Raw genomic sequence first — 16,191 nt, forward strand, 5'->3', positions numbered from 1 at the left:
GAAAATACAAAGAAAGAATGGACTTCCATGTGGCTACGTGGAGTTCTATTTCGGCAACGAGGAAACCCGCAACCAAAACATTTGTGATGGAGGGGATTTTAGGTTGCTCATGCTTATTCCTTTTCAAATTTGGGATCTAATGGAATTGAAAATGTTCCAGCTGTTGGACGCTCTCTTTGTACAGAGCCAACAGCGGCAGAGCATTGTTCATGTAAAGAAGTGCATAATATATACGAATCCTGAGGATTATGATTCAAAGGAGCCCCAAGAAGGTACATCCTCAGAAGGGACAGCCTCCGAAGAAAACTAAGTACGCGGTTGCGTTAACCACGCCCTGATACCCAAAGGACTGGTTCAACAATAAAAGGAGTGCCCTTAAAGCCTCCAGTTCTTCATTTCATCATACACCATGGATATTCATACAACATACCAGGACTCCGATACGACATGGGGGCCAGACCCTAAGGACTCTATGCCTCGCAGCCCGGCTTTCTACTCCCCCCTGGCGAGACCCACGACACCCCCTACATGTACACAGCCTGAGGACGTGTTTGATGGGGTAGTCAGTACTATTTTTGTGGACACCATCAAGGCCTCTGTAGCCACACTTCTAGACGTGGTGATTGGAGAATATATAAGAGAAATGCATCGGTTGTGAGATCAATCACCCCAGCAAGCGCCGTATATGACCCGCCAAGATACTACTTCTTCAACCAATTTGAGGAGCTGGTGAAAAGACTGTGGTCCTGCAGGTTTATACCATCGCTGGTCAGAGCCCTGGAGTCTATGGGTCTTGTGCCGTCTATCCCCAGAGTTTACTTGGTAACCACGGCATTCCTACACGAACTGAAGGAGGCCATCTACATCCACGATAAACTCAAAGAAATCCGACACACCCTGTTGGACGACAATAAATACCGGGAAGTTGTGGTGGCTGATGTGATGACTTTCTGGCTCAATAAACCCCAAGAGACCGAGTGACATGTTGTTATTTAGATGTAATGCAATGGGCAACTATGTGTATACGATGTTAGAGATAATAAATAAATGTCTTATTTTGAGAGAACTTACAAATGTTATGCATCAGATTATTGAAAATAAAGTGAACGATGTATCGTTCTACACAACACACAATGCCTGGGTTAATGTAGAGCGTGTGCTGAAAATGGAACAAATCATGAATCATGTTGTGGATGATTCTGAAGAACTAGAAACAACTTTGTCTAAGATTTTACTTGTTTGAAACACCATTTAATTGTAACGTGTATCATATTTGTTGTTTATATGCTTATATATCTGACATGTGTGTTTTCAAAGTTCAGCGACACAAGTCTGTAACTCAAAACCAAATATACAGGGTGTTGCATGCTGTGATCGTTGAGAAAACTGGGACTGAATATACAGACAATCCTGAATTGTCTGTATACGTAATACTTGATGCATGAATAAAATAAGAATTCTATAATGAAAATGAAATGTTGTCGTTATTTGAAAGTGGCTCATTAACGTTATTGTACCTCAGAGAGGCAAGAAGGATGGCGGAGCAGATGTTGAAAAACATTTATTATAATCCCTCTAACCCCGGGTCTTATGGGGGTAAGGAACGTTTACAGAGAGCTATAGCCGAAGAAACAGGTAGCCGGTTAAGTGATGCTAAAGTGAATGAGTGGTTATCAGAGCAGGATGCATATACTCTCCATAAACCTGTAAGAAAGGCGGATCTATGTGACATGCAGGTCCTTGCAGATAAAAATGATGGAAATCGCTACATGCTAACGGTTACAGATATTTTCTCTAAAATAGCATTTGTAAGGGGCTTAAATAAGAGCGGGGCAGAGGTGACCCGGGCCTTTGACCCTATCTTGAAGGATGGAGGAGCCCCCAAGAAAGTGCAGACTGATGGCGGAAAATAATTTTTTTAATAATACTTTTCAGAAACTCATGAAGAAGGACAATATAGTACATTTTGCTAGAGGCTCGGATTTGAAAGCTTCAGTTGTTGAACGCTTTAACAGAACTCTGAAGGAGCGGATGTGGCAATATTTTACAGCTCACCACACGCATAGATATATCGATATAGTTCAAGGTTTAGTGAAGGGATACAACAACAGCTGCCATAAGAGTATATGTATGAAGCCCTCCGAGGTCTCTTCTGAAAACTCTTTTCTTCAAGTCTTTAAAAATCTGTATGGTTTGTTCCCCCTTCGCCGTAAGAATTTTTATTTTTTTTAATTCATAGTTGGGGACTTGGTGCGTATATCCAAGTTGAGGGGTGTTTAGACTAAAAATATGAGCAGCGATTAGTTGTTCACCGCTACCGAGTGTTGTCTTGGAGGATCGTTACAAAATATAACACTTACAAGAACTTGTGAATTCAATATAGGCTTTTAATACAAACATATCAGAAGCCTAGATGGTCTGCGGAACACACCCTTTTCCAGAGCACTGGCTCTGTCTTTATACACATACAACATATGAGTCCATCCCACATGCAAATGAAGTTACTTCCCTCAGTCCATCTGCCACCATTATCTTTCAATCTGTGCTTCCTGCTTGTTCACGCCCAATAACGCCCATATCTGCTTTCAGTCAAGTTATAATGGTGACAGGACCTCTTCATGTCCCAAAAATAATACATGCCCATCTTATCCTATGGGCCCCTTATGTTTAGCTTGTCCTTATTAGGACTAGTAGACTATGTGTCTCTTCTCTTCATGTCCTAAAAATATATGCCCTATATCTATAGTCCATCAGTTGGTCATTTGGCTGACCCCCTCCTTTGTATGTCCCTCTGACCTTGGTATGTCCAGCTGTCCTATGCTCTCATGGCCTTACTTTGGCTTCCTGTCCTATACAATAGACAATGCATTTTACCAGAATGGCAAATGCACTCTAAGTGTATCTTTCTCTTGTGGTACAGTATTATGTTTCTCCCTATATGTACATCTTGCTCCCACAGTGTCTGCCACGCATACCCCAGGTCTACAAGTTAAAATATTATGACGGGGAGCTTATAGAGGGATCTTTTTATGAGCAGGAATTACAGAAGGTACAGTTGGGTAAAAACAAAGTCTTTCACGTGGAGGAGATTCTAGATCAAAAGAGAGAAAAGGGTAAAAAAAAAAAAATGGGTGCTGGTCTGCCGGAAAAACTGGCCCCAAAAGTTCAACAGTTGGGTATTAGAGCAGGATGTGGTGGAGGCATCAGGGGTTAACTTAAACCCTCATGCATGATAAATACTCCATCATTCGCGTGTACACAGGAATGCATCATGGAACACACCGGCTTCTACCTGACTCCCCCCAGTAATGCGTCGTAATAATCAGAGTTAGAATTATACAACCAATTTTCCAAAGCCTATAGAGTTACCAGAGGCCTGGGAAGTAGGTCTCAGCGAGATTACATACCCCCATAGTTGGTATAATATCAAAGATAAGGACCGTGATTTTTATTGCAAAGGGATATCGGAACCTGCAAAACTTCTTCATCCTACCCCCTCCTTTTTTGAAAATTCTGTTAAAAATCGCGCAACTTTTCAGCGTCCTGCTACTCATGCCAGGAATATAGTATATGCATATGATTAGTATGTGTGGATAGAAAACACTCTGAAGTTTATAAAACTGGTTAAATCACGGCTGTGACTATAACAGAGCGTGTGCTTCATTGAAAAACGCAAGAAAAACTGCTCTCTGAAAGCAAAAAATAATTTCCATAAGTCACTTCCACCAGTTGTTAAAAGAGAACAGAATTTAATGGAAATTTGCCTGCACCTCATACAAATTCCGCACGATGGCGCCATTGTACTAATTTTCAATCGAATTAATTGTTGGAAAATCCATCTGTCTGACCTCAAGTTCTCCAGTCTTCACCCGGATGCAGTTTAGGGAGAGATCAGATTGCATTGTTTTTGAAGTGAGGACCTATTGAAGAGACATCGCCCTGTAATCATTTTGATAGATTATAAACGTTTACTAATACCTAAAGTTGGATTACAAAAGGATTTCGAAGTGTTTTGTGAAAGTTTATCGTCGACTTTTTTAATTTTAAAAAATTACGCAGCGTTTAAAAACGATGATTTTCTCAGAATGACACTACTTCTATACAAAGCTATTTTGGGTATATATGGACCGATTTTAACGAAAAAAAGACCCAATAGTGATGTTTATGGGGCATATAGGAGTGCCAAGAAAGAAGCTCGTCTAAGGTAATGAATGTTTTATATTTTATTTCTGCGTTTTGGGTAGCGCCGGCTATCGCAAAATCTGTTGTTTACGTGTCGAGCTGGCATTTTGGGGGGTGCATGCTATCAGATAATAGCTTCTCATGCTTTCGCCGAAAAGCATTTTAAAAATCTGACTTGCTGGCTAGGTTCACAACGAGTGTAGCTTTAATTCAATACCCTGCTTGTGAATTTTGATCAAGGTTTGAGTTTTAACGAGTACATTTAGCATTTAGCGTAGCGCATTTGCATTTCCAGGTGCCTACTTGAGACATATGCGTCTCAAGTAGATTCAAGAAGTTTTAAGCTTAAAAAAGGATTCTACAGAACCGTCGACAGGATCGTCTCAGAGTTGAATGAACTCCTAACCCTGAACAATATGGAAATATTCCTGATCTACAACCCTATACATAAACGTGTACAAATCTCAGGGGATGCTGACGGGGGTATAAAGACCAGCGGTAAGTTAGCCTACATGTTGGGGATGGGTCCCAATAAATGGACGTATGTGAAAGATAAATTATTCCCTGCGGATATACAGTCAGGATTTTACAACATATTTGTGTATACCGACATCATATCCTATCAAAGGGTCGGAGACAGCTGTGTGCCCCTCCTGAGAACAGTTCATATAGACGGAAAGGATGGGGACATAGTCACTGTCACCTACGACAAGCCACACTACGTACCTGTAAGCAAGAAATATATTGAAAACATTCTGGTTGAGCTTAAAACGGATCAGAACGAAAACATTGAATTTCCTTATGGTAAAATGATTGTAAAACTCCACTTTAGACCCACCAAAACCTCTCTACATATATAATATTAGTATTATATATTTTTATAAACATAATACAAATAAATTTAAATAGGGTTATGGACCATCAACATCTCGACCCTAACCGCTATGTCTCATACTATGTTGATCAAGTGGGTAATGGACTACCCGGCTATTATGGATCCCCGACCATGTACGGTTCAGGGAAAGGAGGTATATTTCGTAACCTCTTTAGGTTTTACCGTTTATGAAGAGAGGCTTCAGCATAGCCAACCCACATTTAAAATCGGTGGCTAAAAATACAGTAAGTGAGGTTGTAGCCAATGCTATGACCAGAAGGGCGTCACCAGATGCAGAGCATCAAGAAAGCTCGGGGCTTATGATGTTGTCTCGAAGACGAAAAAAGAGACCTCCGGGTATAAGGCGCAGGCTTGCTTCTAAAAAGCGGAGGTTAACAGTTAAAAGAAACTCAGTAAGTCAAAGACGTGGTACAGTGAGGAGGTCTGGACCAAAAACGACAAAAATACTCTGAAGTATTTTCTAAAAGAAGAGTGCAACATGGCTCTTTTACACCGCATGTCCTCTGAAGCTGTAAAGACAGAGCTCGATTTTTTTCACGCCCCCCTTAACCCAACATTCAAATAGAGAGGTCCAGTTATGTGGAGATAGCCCCACTCTCTGCCATTACAGACAACGGTCCCATAGAATTGTTCATACCAGGCCACGGTGACAACTATCTGGACTTCAACAACACCTTGGTGCATTTGCGTCTAAAAGTGACCAAAAGAGATGGTACTAATATTGCAGGCGATGCCAAAGTGAGATGACCCAAGATGGCCGTCCGTTCTTTAGCTGTAGCCCCAACTAGGATTCTCAAGAGGGGCAGGTTTCTTTTTAAACGCAGAGACATAGCCGTTACTTTTTAGGAATGTACGCAGCCGGCCACTCCCATGAGGAGCAGGCTGGTTCGTAGCCTCAGGTGTTCTGGAATATTTGCTTTTAAATCCACGATTAAATAAGAAAATGGCGCTTTGGTAGCGTCCTCATAGCTCCCCATAAAGTAGGATTTCCTTCCCGGGTACATCTGCTGAGCTAGAATGCTAATTTGCAGTTTGTCTCTAGGATTTTTGAACAAAACCATGTAATTGGCGTTCAAGCTAATGCTACGACTATTTTTACCTTGGTGAAACACATTCTGCACCAAGTAAAGCACGGACAGGTTCCTATGATGAGTATATTGGGTAAAAGCTCGTGCAATTTCGGGATGTTCGCTACCTGCAAATAGCATATCGTCCAAAACCAGCAGATTGTTTTTATGAGGAGGGAGAAGTTCATCATCAGACAGGGATTCAGGTTTTCCTTCAACAAACTTGATTTTTATTGTCTTCAATATTTCATCATACAGAGGTTGATAACATGAATAACACTACACAATATTATCAGGCTTTTGAGATAACACATGTTCAGAATTCTCTAAAACACTTTTTACAAAGCAAGTTTTACCACTATTTGATGGGCCTGCGATTTAGGCCGAAAATGGCAGTTGCAAACGGGGGTCAAAATCAGCTACAGCAGTCATTATATCTTAAGCTTTAAGACACACTGGGGGGGCTTGTAGCATAAGTCAGTAGCCAAAGGGCAATGTGGTCCCTTCAGACAATAGCAGTCTCTTGTCATAGACTACCCTGAATCTTTTAGTTAGTGGGGTGTTCCTTAGATGGAAGCCCTTTTTATCCCTAACAATTTTTTTGTAGGAGCTCAAAATCTCCAAGTCACTATTCCTGTTGTTTATGAAACCCTCGACCAAGCGTGTGATTGATTCCAAGTTTACACGCGGGGCATTTTCATAGTTTTGGCTTTCAACACCACGTGATTGTCTTTAGTCCTAAAAGCATAGCTTTCGGGTCTACATGAGGACCATTCTGTGATATGGTCACCCTCTTCAAGTTCACTCGTTAAACCACCCAGATAGTCGCCAAGTGGGGGGTTCCAATCACGCATCAAAGAAGAAAGGGGCTCTCTGATCTCCGAACAGCCAGCAAGGCTCACAATACGTGCAATCTACCTTGGCCGAATAACATAGCCATGTACGTGGTCATTTGATTCCAGCCTTGGTTGTAGTGGTGTAATACGACTCGGAAAAACGCAGCCTTTGGATCCACATTTGTTGCATAATGCCCCCTGTCAGTTGGATAGGTAAAAATGTTGTCTGTCCCACTTCCACCTGTTTCCTCAGCCACCACGATTCTAGCCTCGCCCTGATCCTCTTCCTCCCTGCCCGGCCCGGGGATAGCTTGTCCGGCCTGGCTTGTGCTCAGGGTCGTATCCGCCGATACCTGACAACCTGCATCCTCCACTGTCAAAGTTGCTTCTTCTGGTATGATGGAACAGCTCGGCCTTGGCTCACTTGACACGCTAAAAGCTGCTGCTGGTGATGATAAACCTACATCCTCTTCGGGTCCTGCTACATTGCTTGTGCTAGCAATGGCTGCACTTGAACTGCATTTGAAAAAGGAATCTAATTTAACTAATTTGATACCTCCTCTCCTCCTTTCGCATTTTTGATCCTTGCTCTTTTGGTCTCCACTTTTGTGTTGATACATTGCTGATTTTTAAATCCGTAATTTTCTATTCTCGACATTCTCTCTTTATTTTTCTTTTGCCCGTTGTCTCTTGACAGCTAGCTCAACTGTTGCTTTAAACGATGACAGAAACAACAACGCTTTGGAGAGTATTTTTGCACAATGATTCCCAGACTGCATTTCATTATCTTAACATGGTATTGAATAATATGATTTATTTAGCAAATGAATTAGATGTATTGTCATCAATACAATAAAATATCATGCTGACATGTAGTGACAAAAAAACATTTTGTTGGTGAACCCATCAGTGAGATAATTTATCATATGGCCTAAATTAAAGAAGTAATCGGTGTGATGGACTCGTGTCAACAATTAGTATTTGGTATGGTAGGGTGGAATTAAAATTACATAGGGGGCCTGTGGCTCCGCAGATCCGGGCCCTTCACCGGGCTCATGTACGACACGGGCCCTGGTGCAACCACACCGGCTGAAGCTACGTCACTGGGTGGTATACAGAAGATTTGGTAAAATACCAAGTCCATATTATGGCAAGAACAGCTCAAATAAACCATTTGTAACAGAATTTTAGTTAGTCCAACATAATGCTAGAGCTTTGCTTTCAGCACCTTGGAGTGAATCCTTACCACCGCTGCACCTGGCTATCAGCCACAGGAGCCTCGTCTGGCAGCTAATTCACCCTCATTTACTGCCTTTTTAAAAACATAGCTGATATGGCTGACTTGCTTAAACAAATGTGGTTTCCACTGATTCCTTGTGGATTTGTGTAAGTCGATAAGAACCGCCTAGTTAAATTAAGGTTAAATAACAATAAAATATGTACATGCTAAAATCACCACTGTAAAGCACATAGGGTGTTCACTCCTTAGGCCCATCTTCCTTTCTGCATCAGACTCCAGCTTCATATCTGGGGTGGAACATCTACTTCTGAATGTACCATGGTTAGATTCATCATGACATCTCAGATTGAACTCTTTGCAAACAGCAACAGTCTCGTTACAAAGAAGACATACTGGTTTGATATTGGAGAAGTATGATGAATATGGGTGATCAAATCCAACAGGTGTAGTTAGACCTTACAGTGAAATACTTACTTACAAGCCCTTAACCAACAATGCAGTTTTAAGAAGAAAAATAATAAATAAAAGTAACAAATTATTAATTAAAGAGCAGTAAAATAACAATAGCGAGGCTATATGCAGGGGGTACTGGTACAGAGTCAATGTGCGGGGGCACTTGACTGTCATTCCCAGTCAAGGTAATTGAGGTAATATGTACATGTAGGTGGCGTTATTAAAGTGACTATGCATAGATAATAACAGAGAGTAGCAGCAGCATAAAATAAGGGCAATGCAAATAGTCTGGGTCGCCGTTTGATTAGCTGTTCAGGAGTCTTATGACTTGGGGTTGAAGCTGTTTAGAAGCCTCTTGGACCTAGACTTGGCGCTCCGGTACTGCTTGCCGTGCGGTAGCAGAGAGAACAGTCTATGACTTGGGTGGCTGGAGTATGTGGTGGAAAATCGTCTTAGAAATATAACACTTACAAGAACTTGTGAATTCAATAAAGGCTTTTAATACGATATGAGTCCATCCCACATGCAAATGAAGTTACTTCCCTCAGTCCATCTGCCACCATTATCTTTTAGTTTAAGCTTCCTGTTTGTTCACGCCCAATAACGCCCATATCTGCTTTCAGTTAGGTTATAATGGTGGCGGGACCCTTTCATGTCCTGAAAGTAATATATGTCCAGCTGTCCTATGGGCCTGTGTCTTTGACCTTTGTACTTATGTTTAGCTTGGTGTGCTCTTTGGTATGTTGCCCTTATTAGGACTAGTAGATTGTGTGTCCCTCTGACATTGATATGTACAGTTTATCCTAAACACTTATGGCCTTGGCCATTGTACTTCTGTATGTTCCGCTCCATCTAATCTTTGGTATGCTGTCCTTTCCAGATTAGCAAATGCACTTAAGTGTCGCCTTCTCCTCCTGTGGTCTGATGTACACATGTCCTTGCTAATTTTATTAATACATCTGTCCCTATAAGTAACATTAACTCCCACGAGTCTTTGACCATTTTTAGGGCCTTCCTCTGACACCGCCTGATATAGAGGTCCTAGATGGCAGGAAGCTTGGCCCTAGTGATGTACTGGGCCGTACGCACAACCCTCTGTAGTGCCTTTGTGTCTCGGTTCGATTTTTAAGATAAAATGCTAATTTAGATTTGTTTATTTCACATCCATTAAGTAGATACTAAAATAACCTTCAACTCTTGTTTTCTTCAGCATGTCATGTCTGTTTTTGTTCTGTCTCACACCACTTTTGACATTCTTCTTTGTATTACACTTTGAAAAAGTCTTGATAATTACAAAATATTTAATGCACCTGTTTAAAAAGAGTCAAATACATGGAAACTATATACATATTAGATGTGCATAAGCCATTTGATACTTTCTTTACACAAAATACAGTCGTCTCTAAGTATTGTGTCATTAACACCACGACAAGCAAATGACATGACAAAACCTTTTTTTTCAAAAGTGTGTACTTGGTTACCATGGATATGAATAGTGACAGTGGAGCACATGGAAGTCATGGAGTCTATTTGGTCATTACCAAATAGGCTATAATTTCATCAAATTATGTTAATTTTTGAAATTGTTTTAATTATGTATATTTAGGGTACATTGTATGCTAGCTGTTCAACTGGAGTTAGCATGCTAGAATCCCTGCTATTTACGACCAAATGTCGTAAAATTGTTATTCCCACCACGTCATTACTACCACATAATGAACTGTGATGGTAAGGACAGAACCTGCTGGTAATGACTAAATGTTTTAGTTCATACATTTTTACTTGCTGTAAGACCTGAGAAGACAAACAAATGACATATATGATCATGGTTCAGTTGAAATTGAACACTAAATAAGACCATTACATGATGTATTATGTTAGGATGGTTGAGTGATTTTGATGTCTATTCATGTGACTTACTATGGTTATTACTGGGTTAGGGTTAAATATCAACATTTAGACATGACAACTCACTACCGAGTTACTGGGTTATTACAGGCTGGCTAAACCGCTCGCGTCGCCTGCGCGCACCCCGCTAAAGCGGGAGTTAATGTCATGTATGCTGAGAAAACATAGGAACAATAATTACATTAACAGGATGTAGAGATGATGTGATCTAGTGTATTTGTTGCTTCTGGGCAAAACAACATGCCAATGATTACATTAAGTTAATGTACATGACTACATTAGCTGAGGTCATAATTACATTTGTTACATCTGGACATACTAATTACAGGAGTATGCGGAGAGAAAATGGTAGCAAATATGACCAACATATGAAACATGGAGTATACAAACATTAGCTATATTTGGATCAAAACAGACGGACAATTTTGGGCGAAATAAAGTCCATGATGGATGGACCTGATGTAGCTGAAAATGGCAAAGCCAGCGTGAAATTCTCAGCGTGAAATGCAGCAGTTAGTCGGTAGCGTGGTGTGTCTGGTTTTGGGTAGGGAAATATGGCGAAGCCGAAGTGCTGTTCGAGTCTGGTGGCTCCAAGTTGAGTAAAATTGGTAAGAATGAATTGAATGGAAGACTGAGACGACAAAAAATGGAGCAAACAGGCCAAAAGTTGTAAATGAACATCGGTTTCTTATGGAGTGCGATTCATCAACAATTATGTATTGTTGGGAGATCATTTGAGGTCAGGAAGATGGTAAAGGAGGCATTAGGAAAGGTAGAGTCAGTCAGAGTGACCAGTAGTGGTTTTGATTTCATGCGTCTCAGAAGAGCAGAAGGAGAGAGCATTGTTTTTTGGAGCAGGGCGCCGATAAAATGTGTTATATCTGGAGTTTCGTTGGAAGAGTGAAGAGTGTCTGCCTACTCATGTGATGCTGCGATATGTAAGATACGCAGTGAGAGGGATTGTGAATAAACCACTGCAGTTATGAAATTGATAAAATAATGGCCATGTTTCAAGTGTGTACCGACGGAATATTTTTGGTATTTATTAGGATCCCCATTTAACCACTACAAAAGTATCAAAATTGTTCACTTCTCTCATTGACTTCTCAAACCCATGCCCGCTTCACAAGCGTTCTCTGAAGTCTCGCGTTGTTTGCGTCTCTGGGTTTAGAAGCTGGTAGTGGGGGAACAGGAAATTCCACTCATGCGCACATCATTCTTCACAACAAAGGACACGCCAGAATTGTGCAGTCGAGACCACAACTTCTGTGTACGTTTCAAATGTATTACTACTGGTATGTAATAGCACGTTTTAATATCTTAAGAACATGTCATAACATGCTAGGTAACAAATACGTCAAGTTATTATCACGTTTGGTAGAAGAAAAAAAAATTGCCAAACCGCGTGAGTGAACGTGATCACTTTTTAAAAAAAATGTATTTTTTTTTTTACAATTGACATAGATACTCTGTTTGTCTGAGTGGATGTATCTCGTCAAGGTAATCTCATTAAGGATCAAATAATTTGAGATTTCTGGGTTCGTTTAACATGTCGTTTTTGGTTTTGTGTAACGTTATAATTCACGAGCTGGTAAAATGGCGGCTCCCTCTCGGTCTGCATCAACGGACTTCAGTGCAGGCAGTGAGGGTGCAGCAGAGAGACACCATTTTACGGTTGCACTACTGTTTTGGAGATAAATGTAATGATTATCAGTTTTCTACACGTGTACTAATATTGAGACATTCAGTTGTTTCTGTCTGTCTATAAATGTTACTATGGTGTGAACGGAAATAATATTGTTTTTTGATTGGAATAATACAGGGAAGACCAGGTTATTCAGGAAAATAGTACATAGTGCTGCCTAAAACATACTGCAACCTTGTACTGAATGGTTTTTGAGTCATTTATGTCAATTCAGAAATCTACTATAGATTAAGTTCTGTAGCCTAATATAAAGTGTATACTTTGTCTAATGTGAATGAACTCGTGTTTTGTTGTCAATGCTTAGCTACCAGATCTATTGAAATGAGATCAGTGCTTGAATTGGACAGGAGCTCACTGGAGCTGAGTACCAGCACCTCAAATTTCTACTGCTTGAGCTCATGTTCCTCTTATAGAGAATATAGTGCCAGAACTGTCAAGAGTAACTTTTGTATCCGTTCCTATTTATTACTACTGGCCGACTCAGATTAAGCCTGAGGCTGGTAACATCAACAGTGAGGACAAACCCAGCCTGCCTCTTATTGGGAATTTTCCAGTAAATGTGTGCACATTATACATCTTAGAGTAGTCAACAGAATAAGTGCACTCTATATGTGTGTCTAGGTCATTAGGCACCATTAAACATGCACCTGTCTTGAGAGTGGGTGTGTCTGTTTATTGTTGTACCATTGCTATGGCTTCATGTTGACTGTTGCTATGGTTATGCCAGGAATGGAATCTATGCCCTACATGCACCTGTCTTGGGAGTGTGCATATCTTGTCTATTTTTGTACCATTGCTATGAATGGAATCTATGCCCTAATGTGAAACCAAGCTAAAGTTAGTGCAAGGCAAAAAGATAATGGTGGCTAAATGGCCGAGGGGATGAACCATTAACATAAAGAGGAGTTACGTAAGGAGGAAAACTATAACAAGTGTATGCCAAGGCTGGAAAGACACTTGCTTCATGAACCAGCTCGGGTTCTATTACTTTGTAATAAAGTCTTTTTGAACTCACAGGCTCCGGTATTTCCACGACACTCTCCTTCCACACTGAGTCCAAACCTACAGTCACTGGGTCCTGATTGTGACAGTGGAGTCCAGTTTGCTCTGCAGGATCCAGAGATGGCATCAGTGAAGCTGGAAGACTGCAGTCAAACACTGGAACTGAATGTCAACTTTAAAGATGAAGAAAAGGAGGAGAAGATTGGGACATCTGTTTCTCATGGTAAGAGCAGGTTCTATCTAACTAAGTTTGTTGTTCATTCCAACTTCCCACTGTGTATGAAAAGTTGCAGTAGAACTGTTTCATGATGAACTGTTTCAATGAGAAGGTAGATGTTATTTCAAGCTACTGACTAGGGATACACAATATATCGGTGAACATATCAGGTGTCTAGTTGAACGCTGATGTGCAAAACCGATGTCAAAGCTGACGTAAATACCTACCTATATAACGTAGGTACAGGACGTAATGAACTCGCGACACAGCATTCCCATGAAACTTTTGCGACACAGCATTCCCATCCTAGCCCACCATGTCTGCTGTGTGGATCGAGCAGGTATTTGAAAGAGTAAGAACATTTCAGCTGAGACAACTCGAAGACAAAATCCGTTAAAGCCAAGATAATGGAATTCGTTGCCCTTGACAATCAACCGTTCTCTGTCGTGGGTGATGTTGGCTTTCGCCGACTGGTCAAGCACCGGTACACACTAATGTAAACTCACCCCATTCCGTACAAATGTGCGCAACCGCAACATTCAAACGAGGCTGCAAAGAAAACGAATGGGACTGTAGCGACTGTGTTGACTTCAAATTCTGGGGTGTGAACTACGTTTCTATGTAAGCGTTGAAAGACATGGTAATGGCTCCATAGTATTGGAGAAAAGCTGAAAAAAACTGACCCTCCGTTACATCGTGACGTGTCATGTCGTAACGAACAGCATGCATAAAGCAACTATTTATGTCTTGCAATCTCTCTCCACCAGGTGTAGCTCTTCTCTCATCGTTTAAAAAACAAGATATGGACAGTGACGGGGGTAAGGAGAGGATACCTAGTCATTTTTTGCGTCATCATTGCATGCGATCAGCATTCTCAAAGGCGCTGTTTACTTCTAAGATCACTTTAGCACCGCCCTAAAAATTCAAATTCGACACAAACCTTCAAATAGGTATGTAATAAAACATTTATATAAACTCTTATTCGTGTTTTATTGACATTTTAGAGGCGATAAGTTGGACAGATCGAGTGGGGGAAAAAGCAATTTTCCCACACAACATCTCTCCTTCTCACTATCACGCATTAGTTTAGCTTCCCCACCTGCCATTTAAAAAAAGACCCCACAGGGCTCATTGCCTGCTTGAATTATGCAGAAACGGGCAGCGTTTACGTCATGTAATTGATCATGTTGGAAAGGGGAGAAATTGTGCTTTACAATGGTATTGACATTACAGTTGATCTGGAAGTATTACGCTTTTGGGGCGCTAAAATAAGGGTAATTGTACGGACCAAGGCGATGTACGAGTTTACGTGAGTTTACGTTAGCACCAATACAACCAGCCTGAAAACAATAGCTAGGTTGCCACTTGTTGTTCGCCTATTGAAATTGAATTTCAGTTCATGAAAATAAACAGTTAGCCAGCTACTTAACCCTGTTGCCCAAAGCTTCCGTTATAAGCAGCCAACTAGCTTCATCTGGCTAGTGAGGCTCGACTGGACCGGGTTATGTGTTGTGAAGCTAGCCACAATAAGCTAGCCACAATAAGGATTGGCACAAAAGTGGAATTTGCTGTTTTCAAAATAAAGTTATGTCATTGATAGTGATGCAAATGATTACAAATAGTAGAATTATGCCCTACCTTTACTTTGAAGGCTAACTGCAAATTCCACTATTGTGGCTAATCCTTATTGTTGCTAGTTTCACATAGATGGGTCCAACCACCATTAATCAAATAAGAACCGTCTTATAAATTAGGGCTATTGTAGATAATGATACCTAGCTATATAGTTAGCTACCTGACTATAGCTACTGAAACAGATTATGTCGGTTTGCGATGTTTTTGGGGAAGAACATTGTTTGCATCCATGAGTTAGCTAGCTTTTTTTATGACCAGCATCAGAGCATACGTATTGATGAATCGTTGACATGTGAAATTCGAGTGATTGTGTAATCAATGTGTAATAACTACGTAAAAAAAATATGAACGCGTAAAATTATTATGTGACGGCCAGTCATATTCAGGTCCTGATTGGTCAACAAGCTTGTTTTTTGACACGCAAAGACCCAAACGGCTTCCATAGAAATCCTGGTTGAGAATGAAACGACGGAACAAATGAACAAGGAAACAGCACAGCAAGTAAGTGAGGAAATAGGTTTTGATTATGTTTTACTGGTAATGGGGACATATGGAAATGCCAACAAAATAACTTTTTGGTGTGTTTGTGTAACCTTTTATTTAACTAACTAACAAATTCTTATTTACAATGATGGCCTACCCCGGCCAAACCCGGACGACGATGGGCCAGTTGTGCGCCGCCCAATCATGGCCGGATGTGATACAGCCAGGATTTGAACCGGGGACTGTAGTGACGCCTCTTGCACTGAGATGCTGTGCCTTAGACTGCTGCGTCCATGTGTGTGTTTGTGTGTGTGTTAACTATTTAACTGTACTAAAATGCATAAAAGGCCACAAAAAATGTCAATATCGGGTATCGGTAGCTGTTTTTTTTGTCAAGGAAAATATCGGAATGGGCAAAAAATGTCATAGCGGTGCATCACTACTACTGACACTTGCATGGTTTGACACCAGTATTGCCAGCATTTGTTTTATTAACTGGACTGTCTGGAGTGTTCAGAGAGGAGACTAAAGAAGTGAAGTGGACAAACTGCCAGTGTTTTAAAGTTCT

At 40.8% G+C, this 16,191-nt stretch overlaps 1 protein-coding gene across 4 annotated transcripts in view; it reads left to right on the top strand.

The window, feature by feature from the left end:
• The first annotated feature begins 11,769 nt into the window (after positions 1 to 11,769).
• The window catches only part of LOC110514545 (uncharacterized), a 101,382-nt gene continuing 96,960 nt past the window's right edge, over positions 11,770 to 16,191 (top strand). Inside the window, exons 1-2 of one of the 4 annotated variants that reach the window (XM_090207061.1) lie at positions 11,770 to 11,876; positions 13,304 to 13,511. In XM_090207061.1, coding sequence (XP_090063187.1) covers positions 13,409 to 13,511 — 103 coding nt within the window. In that variant the 5' untranslated portion in view covers positions 11,770 to 11,876; positions 13,304 to 13,408. Of the gene's footprint in view, positions 12,082 to 13,303; positions 13,512 to 16,191 lie in introns of all 4 variants that reach the window. The other 3 variants (XM_090207060.1, XM_090207062.1, XM_090207063.1) reach the window with 3 other exon arrangements.

This window comes from Oncorhynchus mykiss, chromosome 18 (genome assembly GCF_057628025.1).
Source record: "Oncorhynchus mykiss isolate SJ-2025 chromosome 18, ASM5762802v1, whole genome shotgun sequence".
Lineage (NCBI taxonomy): Eukaryota > Metazoa > Chordata > Actinopteri > Salmoniformes > Salmonidae > Oncorhynchus > Oncorhynchus mykiss.